Source organism: Choloepus didactylus, chromosome 2, assembly GCF_015220235.1.
Source record: "Choloepus didactylus isolate mChoDid1 chromosome 2, mChoDid1.pri, whole genome shotgun sequence".
Lineage (NCBI taxonomy): Eukaryota > Metazoa > Chordata > Mammalia > Pilosa > Megalonychidae > Choloepus > Choloepus didactylus.
Genome location: NC_051308.1, coordinates 216,055,198 through 216,075,875, shown reverse-complemented (window position 1 = coordinate 216,075,875; position 20,678 = coordinate 216,055,198). Strand labels below are relative to the sequence as shown.

Genomic DNA, 20,678 nt, shown 5'->3' with positions numbered 1-20,678 from the left:
AATCTCTTCTCATTTCATGCACTCACTCCTGCACTCACTCATTCCAACACTTATTGAGTGCCTATTACAGGCCAGGCGGAGTGTGAGGAGAGAAAAATGTCTCTGATACAACCCCTCCTCTGTGAAAGGCCACCAGCAAGTGGAGGAAATAGGTGTGAAAACAGTTATGAGAAAGCAGAACAAGTGTTATCAGAGAGTTATTTGTAAGGGGTCATTGGAATAGAACTGCTCCCTCCTCTCTGCTTTCTCACAGCCTTCCTTGAGAAAGTTCCTTGGCTCCCTCCAGTGCTGGGCCTGAAGGATCTACTTTTCCCTGCCCTGACCTCAAATATTAGTTGAATCAGGTTTGAACAAATCTCTAGGAGAATTCTCTCCTCCTCTCCCCTCATGTGTGTCTGATTGCTCCTTCATCCTGGGTTGGGAAACACTTCCATTCACAGATTGTCCTTGATATGTCTGAGTCTGAAGGTAGCTGGCAGGTGATACGAGTGCAGGCTTTGGGGTTTATCAGCTTAGCCCCTGGGTTTAAATCCTTTTTCTTGTTGTGTAAGTCCTGGCAAGTTATTAAACCTCTCTGAAGCTGCTTTTTCATCTGTACAATGGAGCTAGTGAAGATGAAATTACATGAGGTGATGGGTGTGTAGCCCACTATGCCTGGGACATAGTCATTATTCAAGCCAGGGCCATCAGAATCCCAATCTCATGTTCATTTGAGATGGCCAACACTTCTAAACAAATTAGAGTAAGATTACCCAAAACACCATCTCATCCCACCTTTGCAGAGGACCTGTGAATTTAGAACCTTAACTCTGCAGGAAATGGTTACAAATCTCCATCAAACCACCTTACACCTCTTCTGTAAAGTCAGATGTTTCTGCCAAAAGACCTCATATTCAATCTTAATTTCTCCTGTACTTGTTTCTAAGAATTAGATGACATTTGCAGTCTGTTGAAACGTGCTGGAGGTAGAAAGGAACAAGTGCTGGTTTGGATATACTATGTCCCTGGACCTCCAGATGCTTAGAGAGAAATGCCCTTGGAGATAAAAGCAAGGATGCACAGGAGCTGAGAGAGAGGAGCTGAAACACAACCCAGGACAAGCAGACATCAGCCACAGGCCTTCCCAGCTGACAGAGGTGTTTCAGACACCATTGGCCATTTTTCAGTGAAGGTATCCTCTTGTTAATGCCTTAGTTTGGACAATTCTATGGCCTTAGGGCTGTAAATTTGTAACAAAATAAACCCCCTTTATAAAAGCAATCCATTTCTGGTATTTTGCATAATAGCAGCATTAGAAAACTGGAACAGATTTTGGTACCAGAGAAATGGGGTGCTGCTGAGTTTGCAAATACCAAACATGTTGGACTGGCTTTTTAAACGGATAAGGGGAAGATTCTGGAAGAATTGTGAGGAGTTTGATAGAAAAGGCCTAGATTGCTTCAAAGAAACTGTTGGTAGAAGTATGAACTCTCAAGATATTTCTGATGAAGCCATAAACAGGAATGATGAATGTGTCCTTGTAAACTGGAAGAAAGGTGATTCATGTTTTAAAGTGGCAGAGAATTTGGCAAAATTAGGTCCTGGTGTTGGATGGAAGGCAGAATTTGAAAGCAACAAGCTGGGAAACTTAGCTGAAGAGCTCTCCAAACTAAAAGTGGAAAATGCAGCCTGGCTTCTTGCAGTTTACAGTAAAATGCGAGAGGAAAGAGATAAGCTGAGAACTGAACTCTTGAGTCCAAAGAAACCAGAAATTGATGGTTTGGAAGATTCTGGGCTTACAGAAAGTGAGACCCCAGAGGCTCCACGTGAGGATTTAATGAAACCTGGAACCAGCCAGCCATTTCAGTACAAGCCAGGACTGGAGATGGAATTATCCAGAAAGGATTTGTGGAAAGTCCTATTGTCTGACAGTTTTGACTCCTGTATGCTGCATGCCAAGCCAACAAATGTTTTTGCAAGATCTGTATAAACAGAACCTCTGCCAATTTGGACTAAAAGGAACAGAAAAGGGACAGATTGAAGGAAAAATTTCTTCACAGAAGGCAGTACCAGGGAAGATAATGTCTGAAGCCAAGAAATCTCAGGCAAAGAGAGCAGAGCAACCCATGCACAGGGAAAGGGTGAGTTTGCCCCAGAGGCAGAGGGCGGGCCTTCTGTCTAGATACTCAGGAGGAGTCCTGCCACCCCAGGGCTCAGAGAGGGTGAAGCACATTACCTGGAGATTGAGGAGAGCCTGGCCACCACCACACTGTTCGGAGAGGGGAGAGCCTTTGCCCCGGAGAGGCCGAGTCTAGGTGGCACCCCGATACTTGAGGAGGGTGGGGCTGAGAAGAAGGTGGTCTCCCCAGTGTGTGGATATGTTGGAGCAATCACCCCAGCCTTTGGAGAGAAAAGGTCTGTTGCAAAGGCCCTTGGAAAGCGTGGGACTGCCACTGTCTCAAGCCCCAAGGATAAAAACATCATTCTGTAAATGACTCTTAGACTTTGAAATCTAATGAAGTTTGCCCTGCAGGTTTTAGGAACTGTTCTGGTACTTTGAACCCTGTTTTCTTTCAATATCTCCCTATGGCAATGGGAACATTTATCCTATGACTGTCCCTCCTTTGTATATTGGCAGCAGATAACTTGTTCTGAGTTTCACAGGTGCACAGCCAGAGGGGAATTCTGCCTTAGGACAAACCATGCCTGTAACTGATTTTATTAAGACCTTGTATTTATCTATTGTTACTAAAATGATTTAGGCTTTTGTGATATTGTGACGGAATGAATGAATTTTTTATATGGAAAGAACATGTCTTTTTGGGGTCCAGTGGATGAATGTGCTAGTTTGGATATATTATGTCCTCCACAAAAGCCATGTTTTAATCCAATCTTGTGGGATATTTGGATTAGGTGGTTTCCATGGAGATGTGACTCATCCAACCATAGATGAAACATTCTGATTAGATATTTCCATGAAGATGTGACCGCCCATTCAGGATGGGTCTTAATTAGATCACTGGAGTCCTTTAAGAGGAACAGGAGCCAACAGAGATGTGAAGAGATACTTGGAGTTGTGGACAGAAGGACATTTGGAGATGCTACGCTAAGAGATGAGGCCCCAAGTTTGCCCTGGAGAAGCTAAGAGAGGACCCTCAGATGCTTAGAGAGAAATGTCCTGGGAGAAAGAAGCAAGGATGCACAGGAGCTGAGAGAGAGGAGCTGAAACACAATCCAGGACCAGCAGACACAGCCACGTGCCTTCCCAGCTGACAGAGTCGTTCCGCCGCCACTGACTGTTTCTCAGTGAAGGATAGTATCTTCTTGTTGATGCCTTAGTTTGGACACTTTTATGGCCTTAGGACTACAAATTTGCAACCAAATAAACCCCGTTTACAAAAGGCAATCCATTTCTGGTATTTTGCATAATGGCAGCATTAGCAAACTGGAACACCTTCCACGATACCACTTGGTTTTTCTCCTATCTCTCTGGCCAATCTTTTCCAGCTTCCTTCTCATCCATGCATTCCTTAAAAGTAGTTGTTTGAATCTGGGTAAATCTCTGCATATTTCCTACAACTTTTCTGTAAGTTTTAAATGATATAAAAATTACAAGTTGCTCAAAAAGGGAGGAGGAGGAGAAGTGGCTTTGTGTGGTTCTGTACAATATACCGACTCTGAAGGATTTCCAGGTGCAATTTTCAAGGAGCAGTAGGATACAGCCTTTAGAGTCAAGGTTTGAATTCCGGCTCAACCAGTTAGCTTTGTGCCCTTGGACAAGTTAGCTGACCATACATAACTTTAGCTAAACATAAAATAAGGTTATTGCCATTTTCCTTATAAAGAAATTATGAAAAATGCGTAGCGCAGTGCTTTATACAAGTATAAACAGCTTAATAAGTGGGAGCTTTATCGCTACCATATAGAGATAAGGGACTTGGGATATGCACAGGCTGGAGCAAGGAGAGGGAGATGTATTCTAGTATAATCAGTGCAACATCTAGGGAGAAGAAATAGAGAAGAGGAGAAGAGAGGAGAGGAGAGGAGAGGAGAGGAGAGGAGAGGGGAGGGGAGGGGAGGGGACAAGAGGGGAGGGAGAGGAGGAGAGGAGATGAAAACAGAACTCTGGAAAACATGAGTGTTTAAGGAGTGGGCTCAGGAACCTGATCCAGTATAGGCCACCAAGAAGGAAGACAATCACCCATAATTATCATATAATTATTATAGTATTTAATGCAGTCTGGTTTGTACCATGTTTCCCATGTTGAACTCCTATCTTACAGACAAGGAAGAAGATTCAGAGCATTTCAGTGATTTGCCCTGAGCCATGTGGTTTGTTAACAGCAAAGCTGGAGCTTGAACTTGGTTCTCTGAGGCCCGAGTTACAGCCTTCAGAAAGGTCTTTATTCTAAACAGCAGAGAAAAAAACATACCCGAGAAATACGAGTATTTCTGATATATGATTTGTTGTTAATTATCTTTGAGTTATTTATGTACTTTGTGAATAAGTACTGAAGTATCTCATCTGGGGCTGTGTACTCAGTCTCTGTCCTCCCTCTGCCAACTTGGGGTCACAAGAAACCGGGTCTCCTGACTGTCAGTTTGGTCCTCTTCACTATACTATGGTTTACAAATGGGGGTTCCTTGGAGATGGCTTAGAGGGTGCTTAGAGTGGTGAGGAAGGGGGCAATCCCAAATCCCCTGTCCCTGCTTCAGTCAGAGATTCTCACTTGTATCTATTTTATTTATTGGGCCTCAGCAGAACCTTAATATTAAATATTGGACTCCATATGTAAAATCAGACTGATGAACTCTACACCACACCTCTCTGCCTCCATCTGGGGCTGAAAAGAGTCAGTATAACCATGGTTCACATTGTTCTCAATCTCCCTCGGACAATCAAGATTTTCTAGGATCCAAATCAGAAGCTTATTTCTTCTGGTGGGAGGAAAAGAAGGAAGCCTGGTGAATATTTAATTTCAAATTCCAAAATGTGGACAGAGTCCTGTATTGTTCACTCATTTCAATCACTGGTTCATTTAGGTGGTCCTCAAACATTTGCTGAGAACCTATTATTTGCCAGTCTCTGTGTTTTAGTAGAATTAATTGTGTGGAAAATGAATATTTAAAATCAAATCATATTTTAAACGCATTAGAGGAAAAATAACACCACTATGCATAGTGGCAAATTCTTCTTAGGATGTGATCTTTGAGTAAGCCACTTTTTTGTGGTGTGATGTTGGAATTTAAAGTTTGTACCTTTTGCTTTTTCTTAAAGTGGGGGTTCACATAAACTCTCCTAAAAATCACAATTAGAATAGCAACTCTGATTAATTAAAGCAAAAGATATAAAAAGAGAAATCTTCATAACTGCCCAAATCAAAGGACCCATGAATCTGATATTTATCTCAGCCCTTGGCTTTTAGGGAAGCCCAGGACGGATCATCCCAACCCTACCCAGAAGCCTTGGCCTTCCGCCTATCTCCCTCGCAATGACTTAAGGGAGAGGGAAAAAGAGGGGAGAAAGCCAAGAACATTAACCTGCTCTGAGAATCTAATCTCTACCAGATATGGTGTTGGTCACTCAATATAAACTGGTTGATTTAAATTTCATAATCACTACATGGTGGGAGGTTGGTTTCCCAGTTTAGAGATGAGGGCCCTGCAGCTCAAAAAGAGGAAAGAACATGCCCGAGACCACCAAGCTAATAGGGGACAGAGTTGTGAGTTGGATCAAAGTCTACGTGGCTCTCAAAAACTGTGCAAGTGGAATACAATTGGTCAAGAGAGCAAGGAAACGAGCTCCTAAAGAACACGCAGCCACTGGGTGCCGAGGGCTTGCTCTGGGGCTTGGGGAAGCTATGTCCCAAAAGCATTCAGCAGTTTAAACTAAACACATGTGCACACAGGCCTCAAAGACATGCTGAGACCGTTTCTAAACGAGGATCTCATCGCCTCTTCTAGACCTCACAGTGACAATGCCTGGATTTTAACCCAGTTATGCCTGACTCAGCTTTCCAGGATTCTCCTCCACCCCCTTCACAGGGGCAGAGGATTGAATGACATAATGGAGGTGGAAAAGTGTAATTCAGAGTCCAGTGGATCAAAATCACTGGAAATGGCTTGAATGGGGCAACTGGCACATCTGTAGAAAAATATGGACATGTTTCTTGACTGTGAACTTCTTTCCAAAACACCAGCCTTTCCCCACCCTGGACATATTCACGTAAACAACCACAATCACTAAGAGAACAACCTTCTCCCAATGAAAAGATCTTGGGCAAGAGATCAGAAGGCACCATTATTCTGGCTTCTCAAAAGGACTTTTGAAACGACAGATGGGCAAAGGGACTTCCTAATTCTATCCCTCTCCATATAGTGAATGTCTTGGCTCCCTGGAATGGAGCAGTGTGCTGTACAATCATTCATTCATTCAACACATATTATTGAGCACCTACTGTGTGCCAGGCCCTGTTCTAGACAGTGAAAGAAACAGAAGTCTTTGCCCTATGGAGCTTATGTATTCTAGCACAAGGACATTTGTTTTCCTGCCCAGCACTTGCCAATTCATGAAGTATTTCCACATCCACAACTCCATTTGACTTTCACATTAAACAGAAGATGGATTAGGTAGGTACAGTTATCTACACCGACAGGTAAGGAAATAGGCCCAGGGAAAATAGGTGCCAAAGTGCCCATGTCTAGCTGTTGGCAAAGCTGAGAGTTGTACCTAAACATTCTTCTTTTGCTTGCTATATAGAATCTTTGAAATAACATTGCTAAAATCAATGGAAATGCAAAGTGCATTATAAATCGTGGATCATGACCATCTTAAAGTTGAGTGAGGATGAATAAATGTAAGTCTTGTTTGAAAGATATTTTTATGACCCTCTTCCAGGTTACTTAACACATTGAAAAACGGGGGTGATGGTGGGGGGTGGGGGGGGGTGGCTCCAGCTCATGCTTTGTCCCTTTTTCAGCGTAATAACGATCTAAGTTCTTTTTCTCATACCCATCTCACTCTGCATGAATGTCATCTTGATGCGATGCCTTAAATGAGGCAAAGAATCTCCTTCTTAAACCCAAAGGATCCAGAATGTAATGCTATAGTTGGCAATATACATGCTCCTTCAAAGGGGCACTCAAAGGGCAGCCGATGGCTTTGTTTATAAACTCCAGGGTTATTGTTACTCTGGTTCCAAGGACTCGGGGTCTTGGTCATGGGCTCAAGCAATGGAAGAGGAGAGAAGAAAACAGAGCGAAGCAAATCAAAGGCCAGCTAATGGCTTGGAGCTCAGGGCTCGCTTTGCTGATGTCCTGGGGGATGAGGTCAGGGGCTGTCCTGTCCCAGAGAAGGCGTGTACTCAGGTCCGATATTTTAGGATGATTTGGGGGGTAGGCCTAAGCCAGCTCAGTCTGGCTCAGTTGAAACCTGAGAATGTGGGTGGCAGGGCCTTTGAGAACACGAGCCCCAGGTGTGGGATTAGATGAATCCCATAGAGAAGCCCTGGTGCACACCCTGCTAAGTAGCTGAGAGTACAGCATTCTTCTATCAGACACAACTAGTCTGTTTATTGCAGAGAGGGGAGAGAAGCAAGGGCTTGGAGAGCAAGGGTTCAAGATGTGCATGTTTTATAATGGAGGGATTCAAGGCGACAAATAAAAGGTGACTTTCCTTCCTGTCCAGATTTCACTGTGATAAGTCCGTGCTATGAGCTAGTGACCCGCTTCCTAGATGCCTCTTGTGTAAGAATGCAAGGTCCACACTGGGCAGGGACCAGGTCTGTCTTCTCCATCTCTGTGTCCCCTGATCCAGTCTAGGCCTGGAGACAGAGGAGGAGCTAAAGGAATATAAGTTAATGAATACATCAGTGCAGAAACCGAGGCCCAGGGAACTGCAAGGGAAGGGGGTGAGGTCAGTCTGGGTCTCGTGGGGCTGCCCTCTGTCCTCCATGCCCAGCCAAGGGTTCTGGGTGGTCTCCCTGCCCAGGGGCACCCTCACCTCGGCACACCGGCCTGTGGTCGCTCCAGGCCGCAAACATGTCGCTCACTTTCATGCAGGTGATCCGCTTGGACCCTTGCAGGTCATAGCCCTCGTTGCAGGTGAACTGGACGCTGGATCCTAACCTGAGAGACAAGGCAGGTCTGTGAGCTTCAACCCTGAGCCTTCCATGGCCCCACCCCGAGTCCTTCCTGGTTTCACAAAGAAGGACCACATTGAACTTTTTTTTTCTCCTTCTGGCCCTTAACCTTTGCTCCCCTTTTTATCAGTTAAAATCCCCATTAGAAAGTCTGCTCTTCTTCTTCTGTTTTTGTTTGTTTGTTTGTTTGTTTTACAATTTAATGGCTTTAGCATTGAGTTAAAAGGTGACGCTGTTAGCAAAACAGCAACCCTCTGAGATAAGTATCAATTAGGGCAGCTAAGAGTGGGTGGATGATACCCATAAACTTTCACATAAATGGATGATGGGAAGATGCCTTGATAGTTAGAAGCATTGCAAAATGCACCGTCTCAGGGCATTAGGGTCTCCTACGTTATCGGTGGCATGAGCTGCCTGCTGGCATGTCACGGCTGATGGTGGCAGCCCTTTGTGACCTGGGTTTTTGGGACAATATTGACAGCCCACAGGCCCCGCTTAGGGCATGGTCTCAGGAATGAACCAGAATAGAATGCCCCAGGAAGTGTCTGCTCCTGCATCTGTACCACCCTCTACTCCAGGTACCTCCAGGAAAGCCAGCCCCTGCCTTCCCCCCAACCAGGCTGCCCACCCTTCACACATCTAGAAGATTCCCATACAGATCTTACCTGAAATCCGAGCCTAGTCTTTTGCCCCTTTCGGGTATGCCAGGGTCTGGACACATATTATGCCCTTGGGACACACCAACCTGAGTTACTACAAGGCAAAAAAAAAAAATAGCACATACAGAGATGGAGAGTCACAGGAAGGTACCAGCTGGGGCAGAGGCAGAGCAAGGCCCGGCCTCGTGGGGGTGGCTGGGCCCTGGTGGGCTGGGATTTCCTGAGTGTGCCATGTGGGGAGCTGCTTTTGACAAATTCCTTTGTGAGCAAAGTCCAGGCGAAATTCATCAAGAGCGTGTGGGCTCAGAGGCAGGTACCCTGCACCGAAATACCCACCCGGTTCCCTCATCCCACCCCAGCAGAAGTGGAACATCCGTGGCCCCAGTGATCACCCCACCCTGCGCTTCAGATCCAGGGACGGTGACTCTAGGTGAGATGAGGTCCCCACCTCCCCACCCCCACCAATCTCAGCCCCACATGGAGAAATGACTCAAAGAAAGTGAAAGAAAAGGTGGATGCATGATCAGAAACGGTAAAGAAATGTAAGAGAAAGCTTCAGTCTGAAGTTCAACACAAGGACTTTAGCCCCAACATGGACATTTCTGCTGAGAAACCTCTTCCCATCTCACCTCCCAAACCAGAGGAAGCAGTAGGCAGGGCACCTCCCGCCCACTGCCACAAGCCAAGGGCACAGAGCAGTGATGGTGCTTCTGGTGGCTCTGGACAGGTGGCAGGATGCTCTGACACTTGCCAACACCAGAGTCCCCTTTACAAAATCCACACACACAGTCAGCTCAGCTACAGGAGAAGCTTTGCAGGGAGCGGCGGATACATGTGAAGTTAGTTTTCCAGCCCTGCCTGCTCATTGTTCTCAGGATGCTCCAGTACTGACGAGGCTGGAACCCACTCACACCTTTGGATTCCTGGCTTTGGGGGTGACCAGAGGCTGGAGCCAGGCAGACAGCCTGGTGGAGAGGAGTTCCGTCCAAGGATGCACCAATCCAATGTTGCTAAGGGCAACCTCTAAACTAGAGGAACTGAAGGGAGTTCTGGAGCCATGTTCCCTGAGCTTGCCCATTTCCCTCCCCATTCAGTGTTCTGCAACGCAAGAAAAATACTTCATTGTTCGCTTATCCACTCACTCATTCTCTCATGTGGGCACACACAAGTATTAATTGAGCACCTGTTGTGTACAAGGCCCTATTTCAGGTACCATGGGGGATGTCAAGGGCAGTCAGATCTGACCACTGTCCTCAGGAGCTCCCAGTCAAGTGAGGACATGAACATGGCCCCGAACTGCTCAACTGTGATGGTGCAGGTGACATGTCAAATGAAGAATGCAGCCGCAAGGATGTTCAGCTGTCATATTGCTGGGAGAGACGTCAAGGGCTGTTGGGAAGAGGTGGCATTTAGCATGGCCCTTCTGAGACAGTAGGATTTTGACACATGGAGACAGGGCAGTGTTATTTCAGGCAGAGACGCGAGCACAGGGAGCAAGGTGGGAACCATGGGCAGGGAACTGGGGGTTGTCCAGTGTGGTCGGAGTAGGAGGGAGGAGGATGAGTGACAAGGAAGAGAAGAAGGTGAGCTATCAGAGGCCAGACTTCTAAGGGGTTTGAGTCTGATCCTGAAAACAGTGGGAGCCACGGAAGCATTCTGAGTGGGAATATGGCATGGCCCATCTGCAATGCTTAGGGGGAGGCTGGTTACTGTGAGAAGAGTTAGGAAGTTTTGTGATCATCCAGGACAACGACAGCCTGGTAGTGGGGACGAACACGAGGTAGTGGGAATGGACATGGGTGACATGGCAAAGAAAGAATCCCCCAGGCTCATGGAGGACTAGGGCCTGGGGGAGAGGGAGGTGGGGATGCCCCAGGCCTGGATACCTGAGAAGATATAGGTGATGAGATGGAAGTAGGGAACGGGGGCGGTGGGGGGTGGGGGGTGGTCTCATTTCAGACTTGCTGAGTCTGAAGCATGTCTTTATAGTCAGAAGCCTGGTGTAGACTCTGTTCAAACCTCCAGGTACCCCAGCTGTGGCTGGCCAAAGGAACCTGGGCATTCGGACAGACTACATGCTCAAGCCAGACACGGGGCACCCTCTTGGTTGTGTGGCCATGAGTTTGAGGCCTGATGGGAAGCCTTCCTTTCTCCAGCATTCCACATTGCCAGGTTAAAGCATCGTCCTTAAAGTGCTGGACGCTGGTCACCTACTCCCATCCCCTTTCTTGCCAAGCCTCTACCCACCCTGAACTTATCAGTCACTGTTCTATTCCCACCAGTCCAGGACCCTTCAGGCTGGGGCGGTGAGATGGACATCCCATCCCCCAAAGCAGAGTAAGTTTGCATCCTGTCTCCTGGGAGCCTCAGTGTTTTGCAAGTAATGGGGAGGAAATACTCCAAGGAGAAGACACCTGGGGCTTCCAGGATATCCCAGGGGAGATGAAAGGAGAAAGGAGGCTCCCTTCCAAGGAGGTGAGGAAGACAGTCCTGAGCACTGTGGGCTGGTTTATCTATTGGTCAGTCAGCTCCTTACAGCCACACCGTGATCCTTCTCTACTGCAGACTTCTAAGCTAAGTGCTCACCTTCTTTAGATCCTGCCTACTTCACCTGCCCATGTGCCACATCCTTCCCAAAGTCCCTGCCAACCACTGCACAGAAACCACACAGATCCCTGGTACCATATTCAGAAAATACAGCAATTTCCTGCCTCCTTCTCTTGACCTCTCATTTGATATTGATGCCACCCAGGAGGCAGACAGAGCAGAAAGCAGACAGATGAAGATGGGGCCAGAGAGGAGAGCCAATGCAAAGCCCACCCAGAACTACAGGTCCTGACATCCAGAGCAGATCCCACTGCCTTCTTTAACCAGCCAGACCAAATTGAGGCTTAGGCACCATCCACAAGGTTACAGACGCAGCCAGTGATGCAGCTCACACCCTCCAGTGCCCTCTTTGCAGCGGAGGACTGAGCAGGTCTCAACATTCCCATGTGAACTTTCAAGATTCCCCAGAAAACAGGCAAATGTAAATCTCAGTGAACAGTTTACTGTCTAAATTACTGATGCTCTCCCTTTTTTTCTTAATTTCAGCCTTTACTGCCTATTCAAAACCAGCTGTTTTTGTTCATAGCATTAATTTGCTGTTGGCTACAAAGGGAAGAAAAGTAAGAGTCAACTTACTGTCACCCCACGAGGTCCCCTATGGCAGGACATGCTCAGGAATGCAACAGCTTTGACCCAAGTGAAGGAAGGCAAGACCTGGAGGTGGTCAGGCCCGAAGATACCCATGGACTGTCCGGGGAAGGCAGTAAGTGGGCTCGAGGAGAAGTGAAGGGGGTCCACGCCATCCTGAAGTTCAGGAGGTTCCCTGTCCACAGGGAATTTGGCCAGAAGTAGAATGGGGCAGACACCTGCAGACACCTGGCATACCTGCCTCTGTGGTGGCTTGAGTCGCAGACCCCTTCCTCCTGGGGAAATCTTAGGACGGAGACCAGTACCTTGTTGGTAGAGCGCTGTATAGTTTTTCAAAGAGCCTGTGTACTATTTCATGAGAATAGGTTCCTTCACCTTTCTGGGGGAGTTCCGGACATCTCCGAGTAGCTAATGAAAACCATGGACCTTCCCCCTGGAAAAATATACCCAGACTTCACATGTAATTTTTCAGAAGCTCATGGACCTCCTAAAGTCCTAGGTCAAGAAGGCCCCTCTTAGATCCAACAGCACTTCTTGGAGAAAAGTAGGGTAAGGGTTTGCACCCCATGCTACAGATGTGAAACTGAGAGGTTATGCCTGGGGTTTCACAGCTACCAAGGACATAACTGGATAAAAACTCAGTCTCCTAGCTAAGGAGTATTTCCATAAATTATGGCCATGGCTCTAGGGTAAAGACTGAGATTAAACCACGTCTGCATCGGTGCATCAGATCTCCTGTGGCTATGGAAAGAAAGAGTCTGTGGGGCCCAGGGCCAGGCTTCTCACCTTCTCTGCAGATGCCTGGCCTGTGCCTGATCCCCAGCTCTCTAGTAAAGCTCAGAAGCCCACAGGGTCTCCTGGCTGCCCTCTGCCACCCAGGCCCCTCGGGGCCGGCTGTCTAGAGACACTGTCCCTGGCTGTACCCAACAGCCAGCAGTGCCCCATCTCCAGTCAGAGGACTTGAGACCCCCCATGTCCATTTCAGTCTGGGTCTCCTCCCCAGCCCCACTCCCCACCCCATCCATCAGGACAGAGCTTAGAACAAGCTCCGGCTGCTCTCCATTTCTCCTCAGTAAGCACTTCTAGCATCTCTAGAGAAGTGAGAAGATGCAAGGAGGGGTTGGGGAGGGAGGAGTTATGCAGGCACAGAAAGGGAAGGAGGGAGAGAAGGAGGGGAAAGCAGAGAGGGTGAGGAAGGAGGATGGAGAGAAAAGTGGAAAGAGGGAGAACAAAGTAGAGGCAGAGAATAAAAGGAGATGAGAGGCAAGGAGAGGTCAAAAGAAGGGAAGGAGAGGGTAAAACCAGGAGATCAGTCATTTGGGAGGACTGAGGAAAGCTCCCTATACTTCCTCCAGAATGACAATGGAGGGTTTCTTGGAAAAACTTCTTCTGCTTTCCTGTCCTGCCCTCTGGGGAGGCCCAGAACCTTCCCACACCCCTTCCTGACCCCTTCTCAGATGCCCTTTAGCACAGGCTCCCACCAGGTGTTTCTGGGGTGACATTCCAGAGCGCTACCCAGCACTGGACCCCTTTTACTCTAACAAACGCTGGTAGCAGGAACATGTGTCCATGGAGATAACCTTCCCTTGCCTGAGCAGGGAGCCCCCATCACTGCCCCACTGAGGCAGGACCCCCTACACTCCAGTCCTCTCTTCTTTGTCCAGCCAGATCCAGGGAGCCCTGGAGGTTGCTAGGCCTGAAGGGGGCCTTTCCCTCCCTCCCCTTCCCAGTCTGGCCTTGGGAGACAGGATTGGGATGCTGCAGCCCCCAAGACCCCAGCCCAAGATTACTGACTCCCAGAAGAGGAGCCAGGAAAAGGACTGCCTTAGCAGGTGGAAGTGATTCAAAAGGAAAAAATAAAGAGAGAAATGTAGCAGTGATGACTCCCTGGGGTGCAGTTAGAATGGAAAGTGAGGGAGAAAGGAAAAAGGAGGGGCATGGGAGGAGGAGAAGGCAAAGGACAGGCCCCTGGCCATCCACCGTCAGCATGTGCACGCGCAGAGCCTGGGACGCAGGGAAGCAGGGTTGAGGGGCAATTATCACAGCATCATCTGACTTCCCGCGTCACCATGTCACGCGCCGGCGGGTCTGAGTTCAAGTGAGAGGCCCGGCCGGCAGGCAGGCGGACACTTACACACAGATGTCTTCTGGCTGTTGTCTTTGCTGGGCATCAGCTTCACACCTCGAGATTTCAACTCGATTTGCTTCTTGACTAGAGAGGAAGTAAGAGGAAAAAGGGTTTGACTTGTCTGTGACCAGTGACTGGGATCCCGCCGAATGATTCCCTTCTCTTGGCTTGGGACATTCCATGGTGGATAAAAGCCAGGAGCTCCTCTGGGCAGGGACACACCAATTTCCAAGTCCAGGAGAATCTCAGACCTGGAGGAAGAGCTTCCACCAGGCAGGCCTTCTGGGGTGGGGAGAGGAGGTGGCTTCCCATCTGGCATGCTTTGAGGGGCTCTGGGACTCCTCCACTGGCCTCTTGGAGGTGTCTGGGCTTCCATTATTAGAGCTACTGAATCTAACCTACTGCTCAGCAAATCTTCTGGAGCATCTAACCTGCTCCTAACTGCAGCCCACCTCTGCAGTTCTGCTCCCTACAAGTTCAGCCCTGCCCAATTTCTGAACCAGCCCTGACCAGGTTTCCCCAACTTTCCACCCCTCCCTGTATCCACCCCATCTGTAATGTGATTTGGCAGTTCCTCCCATTAAAGATGTAGAATATATTTCCCCACTCCTTGACTTGGGTTTTGGCCACTGGAAATCTGAAGGGCTTGACAAGTCCAAAGCCTTGAAAAGCAACTGCTCAGTTAGGTTTGCCCTCTTGCATCACTGTCATCCTTGTGAGAAGACATGGCTGGTCCCAGGAGGGATGTGAGAAATGTAGAGCAGAGCTGAGTCCAGCCTAGATCAGCTGACCTACCCAGGCATGGGAGCAGGTCCCACCAAGATAGGCTGATCCTCAGATGACCTGCAAATCTATGAGATTTTTTTTCCTTTTTGTGAGCCACTAAATTTGGGGGTGAATTTTTATGCAGCATTTTTGTGGCAATTGTTAAGTGATAGACCAGGGCTCCTCCAGGGTCTCTCCGCTGCCAAGTAGGAGAGGTCTGGAAGTGGCCGGGCTGTCCAAGGCCCAATACCTATGTGTATTTGAGGAGTTCTAGGCCAAGGTAACATCTAAAGTGAGACAGCATGGAATCAAGTGTAAAGGAGGGGGGATTTGAAGAGTTGGTGGGAGGACTGACATTTATTGCCACACACCTTGCTCCGTACTTTACTGACATGTTTTATAACTAAAACATAAACCTATGAGGTAGCTATTATTATCCCATTTTACAGATGAGGAAAGTGAGTCCCAAAGAAGTTAAGCAACTTGTGGTAGCATTAGGGTTTGAAGCCTGCCTCAAAATACTAAGCTCTTTCCAGGGCCCTACACCACACAGATTTCTCTCTCCAGCCACCTGTTCCCATCTTATTTATTTGTTGCCTTGTTTATTGCCTATCTCTCTCCATGACAGCAGAATCCTCATCTGTCTGGTTCATTGTTATAGCCCCAGCACTTAGAAAGTGCCTGGCACATAGTGGTTGCTTTGTAACTACCAAATGAAGGAACTGGGAGAGAACAGTGTGGGCTTGATCAAGGAGGTGATCCTTAGATCAGGCTTTACGGACTTAGGATTTGGAGATGCATGGAGGAAAGGAATACCTTTCATGTGTGTGTGACGGTATGAAGGAACGGCTTGAACAAATGTGCAGAGGCTGGGGCTATTGTGGGTGAGGGGAGGTACGTCCTCGTGGTCCCTGGGGGATGGAGCCTGGCTCAGGTGCATGCCTGCTGGGTTGAATTGGGCTTTGATCCTGTTGCTGTAAATCCAATCCACAGCTCTTCAGGACTTTGGCAAACAGCACCCAAAGGGTGCCAGAGCCAGAATGCTATTTCCAAAGGCCATTGCTCTGTACTCATCAACTTCCTGTGTGTCTGACTGCCCTGTTCCCCAAAGCATTCTCCTGGCCTCCAAGAACCTCACCCTATTTCTGTAAGGTTTCGTGCCTTGGATAACCTGCCCAATTCCAGCTCCCCTGCATGTGTCCTCTCCTGGCCAGCCCCTTCCTGCTGACTCAGCTCTGCTCAGGCTTATGGTAACATCAACCATGATGAGGCACTTCCTATGAGCCAGGCCCTAGGCTGAGTGCCTTACTAGTTCTTTATTTAAACCAGCATCCTTGACTTAACTTTTTCTCATACCCACATATGATCCATCAGCAAATCCTTACAAATATATTCCAAATCAAACTACTCACAACCTCTATGCCTATCATGCTGGTCCAAGTGGATCCTGACTTCCCATCTTGCACCCTTACTCCCACCTAGTCTGTTCTCAACCCAAGAGCCAGAGGGATTCTGTTAAAACATAACATATTAGGTCTCTGCTCAAAACTCTGCAGAGGTAGCCCATTTCCTGGAGTAAAAGCCAAAGTCTTTAAAATGGACCACACAATCTGCCCTCCCTGTGAACGCTGAACCCATCTTCAACCTCGAACCCTCAGCCACTTTCCTCTATTACCAGGGGCTCCCGAGTGTTCTCCCAAAATGCCAGGCATGTGCCTACTTCAGCCTGGCTGTTCCCAAAGCGCTCCCCTCTACCACACCAGATATCCATACGACTTGCTCCCTTGTATCCGTCAAGCCTTTGTGCAAACACTCCTTCCTCACTGGGGCCTTTCCTGACCACTCCATTTGAAACTGCACTTCTAACCCTGCTTGGTTCTCCCTAACCCCTTTGCTACTTTATCTTCCTAACCTTCTAACATATTATATCCCTTACTTAGTTGTTTGGTCTACTGTCACCTCCCTTGGAATGTCAGCTGCTCGAGAGTAGGGACTTCCGTCTGTTTCGTTCAGTGCTGTATCTTCAGTAGTGCCTGGTATTTAGAGAGCGCTCACTAATCACTTCATTTAGGCCTTTTGACATCCTTAACTGGTAGTTATCACACCTACTTTATAAATAATATAATCAGGTTTCAAAGTGGTTTAAGTGATTTGCTGTAGGTGAAAAAGCCAAGAAGCACTGTGCTCTCCAGCAGAGTCTGAGCTTCTCCTGTGAACTGCCCCCAAAGCAATCCCCAGGGACATGGTCAGCTTTCCTGAGCATCTGCCCCCTCCCTAGCTCAGGCCCTTCAGGGACTTGCTCTGTACTGGAGGTAACATGCCAGACCCAAAACCCACAGTGATCAGCTGCACAAGGGGGCAGTCTCCCAGTCACCCCACTTTGCCTACATCAAAAACTCTTCAAGTGGTTGTCCCCCAGGAAGTCACTGCCTAAGCTGAATGCCTGAGAAAATTTGGTTACATCTACAGAGTCACTGTTTCCCAACATGCATTCAAACCCTTTTTATAAATGTGCATTGCTCTTCATGTGCACCCAGCAGGAGAATGTCCAGTGAGCACTAACATGGACCCATTATGAAACCGAGGACATTAGCAGGGAAACATACATTATTCAAGCCTGGCTGATACAGTGCAGCAGGGGAAAAAAATCCTGCCGATTCAACCATCCCCAGGAGAACAGGAGCAGCTCCGGCACCGTGGGAACAGTTTGAGCTCTTCTCCCTGATAACACAGCACCGGGACAGGGGTGCATAGGGGGCTCCATGACCCAGGGCAGCCATTTGAGGTTGGGTCTGCGGAGATGGCTCAGGCACCTGGCCAAGAAGTAAGAGTCTTTACAATCCCCTTGTTTCGGGTTCTGGTGTCCACTAGAGGAAGGGGCTGAGGAAAGGGGCTGGCACACAATGGATGTCATTCCTGGGGGCAAATGCTATTTGCATCTTCCTTGTAACTTCTGGTGGGAGACGATGGGATCTGGATAGATATGAAGAGCTGGTTACAGGTGAGTCCCTCTTCCTCTCTTTTCAAGTTTCCATTAAGGAAGAGTCTTCTGCTCCTCTCCCCACTCGGGGCCCCCTGAAGGAATCCTTCTGATTCCTGTGTCCACCCTCTACTTGTTCCTCCCCAAGAAAGGACTGTCTAATGTGATAGAGCAGGGCTTAATATTCATGGGGCCACTTTGAGTGGCAGATGACGTCATCACGCCTCCCAAGCAGGAACTAACTTCTCTGTTTCATTCCTGCTAGTTACTTTAAGATGGATGATGAGAGCTGAATGAGAAGGAACCTGCAAAGCTAGTGCGGGCTCCTTAATTTACGTATTAATTTTGTGACCAGTCCTGTGAGCTGGGTCCTTAACTTACGTATTAAATTAATACGTGCTGCCTGTGGGTACCACAAAGTCACTGGACGCATATCAGAATCCATGGATAGACTGGATTCTGTCCTCGTCACATTGGTCTGGGAAACTCAGGGGCCACAGCTCCTTAGGCAGGGCCCCTCCTACCCACAGCACAGTTTCTAGCAGGGAGGAGGTGTACATGCAGGCCCACTTGGCCCACACCATGGTGTGGGGTAAGGCTCCCGGCAAGGCCTATATCACCAGTGACATTACTACCAAGAAACCCCTTCCACCGTCTGCCTGGGCCTCAGTTTCTGAGCAATCCCATGGAAGCAGTCACACCCTGAATCACATAGAGCTAATTTATCTTTTAAACAGTCTGACCAGGGGGGTGGCCAGAGCTCATGGAATATGAAGCACTATGGGAAATCAGCCACGAGGTGAGCTCACTAGAAGAACTAGCTGAGCAGACAGGGGCAAATCAGGGCACAGAGGTCCAAGAGCGAGGGAAGTCCCCCTTTAGATCTCTACAGTGGAGTACTGACAGATCCAGCCAGAAAGGAAGCACAAATCTAGCAGATGGACAGACAACATGGACCTGGAGAATTTCTGGGATGTATCTGTTAATGTTGTCCATACATCCATTCATTTGTAATATAATGTCACAAATTCATAATGCCATGTTCCAATGATCTCACACTGAAGTGCTGGTCTCTAAAATGGGACCATCAATGCAGCCTGGGGCTGACTCCCTGGTTCTGGCCACACTCAAATGCACACCCCTTGATGCACACATGCATGTGCACATATCCATGGATACACATACATCTGCATTTATAACAGGCGCACCCGCAAGCACACATTCATACACGTGTGTACACATGACTGTGAATATTCGCATACAAAATATAATGCATACACACATGCATGCAGTTGCACTACATGTGAGCAAAGTCAGGACTCTCTAGAGAAGAGTGCTGGCTTTAACCAGTTGATGGAGATCTTACTAGGTACATTCATCTCCTCCAAATGATAATCACTACAGGAGACTGCCAGGCTGCTCCATTTATCCTTTATATTCTGGTTAATTACAAGACATTTCCCCACTGCTGTAAAGGTTAGCGGGACACATGGTACACATTCAGCTAGAAGAATCTGGCAATACAAATGCCTCTCCAGTCTGCAGCATGAGTTATTGGGCTGAGCTACCGGGAGACAGGGACCTGTTAGGGGAGAAGAAAGGGGAGGGAGGCCTAACCTGTCTCTCAGGCTCTGGGAGTCAAGAAGTAGATGGAATCTGCAGCCTCTTCTATCTCAGTGGATCCCGGTCCCTCCACTGACCCTGTTCACTGCCCTCTCCCCAGCACTGTGGCTGTGCTGCTGGACAGACCATCTCCTTTGCACCCCAACACCTCCTCCTTCACCAAATCCTGTTTGTACAACCCTAGACAGTTTCTCCAGTGTGTACCCTCCTTTCAATGTTCTAAGCCACTCATGCCCTAGATTCATCCTCTTTGGCTTGGATTACTGTTCACTGATTCATCTCCACTAACCTATCAAAAGCTGTTGTAGAGGGTGATCTTTTAAAAACAGAAATCTGATCTTCTCCTCTTCCTCCTTAAAAAGAGCTGTTGATGGTACACCCTGCACTTGCTCCCTCACTTGCTGCTGAGGGCCTGCCTTGCTGCCAGGGTACCCGCTCTGCAGATATGCTTTGGTTACCCACAGTCCTTTGCCAGGTGACACCAGTGTCCAGGGCCTTGTTCCAATTTATGCCAAAGATGGAAAATTCTGTGCAGATGCCTAAACCCTAATGCTTCAAGGTGCAGACCTTCTAGAAGATGCTGTGGGAAGAAAAGTGATAATGGAACAGAGGTAGGGAAGGGAAAGTAATAGAAGATGATGTGACTGTTGCCAGGGCAGTCGACTTAAAGAATAAATACAAGATTATTGGCACCAGACTTGATCAGGGTGTTTCCAATATACAAATGAAGAGGCTGCAGGCTCCAACACTGCTATGGTCCTGGCATCCTTGATCACCATGGAAGGCTTCAAGACTAGCAGCAGTGTTAAGCCAGTGGACAGCAGAAAAGGTCTGATGCTATGTGCTGATGCTATAATCCCTGAAATTAGGATGCAGCCTCAACCTATGACTACCCCCGAAGAAATTGTTCAGTTTGCCACAATTTCTGCAAAGGGAGGCAGAGAAATCAGGAATATCATTTCTGCTGTAATCATGACACTTAGAAGGGTGTCATCTCAGGAAAGGAGAGAAAAATATTGGATGATGAATTAGAAATTGAAGGCATGAAGTTTGTCTGAGATTGCATCTCTCCACTTGAACAACACATCCAAAGTTCAATAACGTGAAATTCAGGATGCTTAGGATTTCCAATATCCAGCCCCTTGTATCCACCCTGGAAAGTGCCAAGTCCCTTGAAAGTCATAGGTCATAATTGCTGAAAATGCCCC

At 47.9% G+C, this 20,678-nt stretch overlaps 1 protein-coding gene across 4 annotated transcripts in view; it reads right to left on the bottom strand.

Annotated features, from left to right (window-relative positions):
* CSMD2 (CUB and Sushi multiple domains 2) overlaps positions 1 to 20,678 on the bottom strand; it is a 646,653-nt gene that overhangs the window by 315,207 nt on the left and 310,768 nt on the right. For 3 of the 4 annotated variants that reach the window (XM_037827786.1, XM_037827788.1, XM_037827787.1), the window contains exons 7-9: positions 14,109 to 14,186; positions 8,786 to 8,873; positions 7,982 to 8,106 (exon numbers count right to left, since the gene is read on the bottom strand). In XM_037827786.1, coding sequence (XP_037683714.1) covers positions 7,982 to 8,106; positions 8,786 to 8,873; positions 14,109 to 14,186 — 291 coding nt within the window. The remainder of the gene's footprint in view (positions 1 to 7,981; positions 8,107 to 8,785; positions 8,874 to 14,108; positions 14,187 to 20,678) is intronic. The other variant, XM_037827789.1, reaches the window with a different exon arrangement.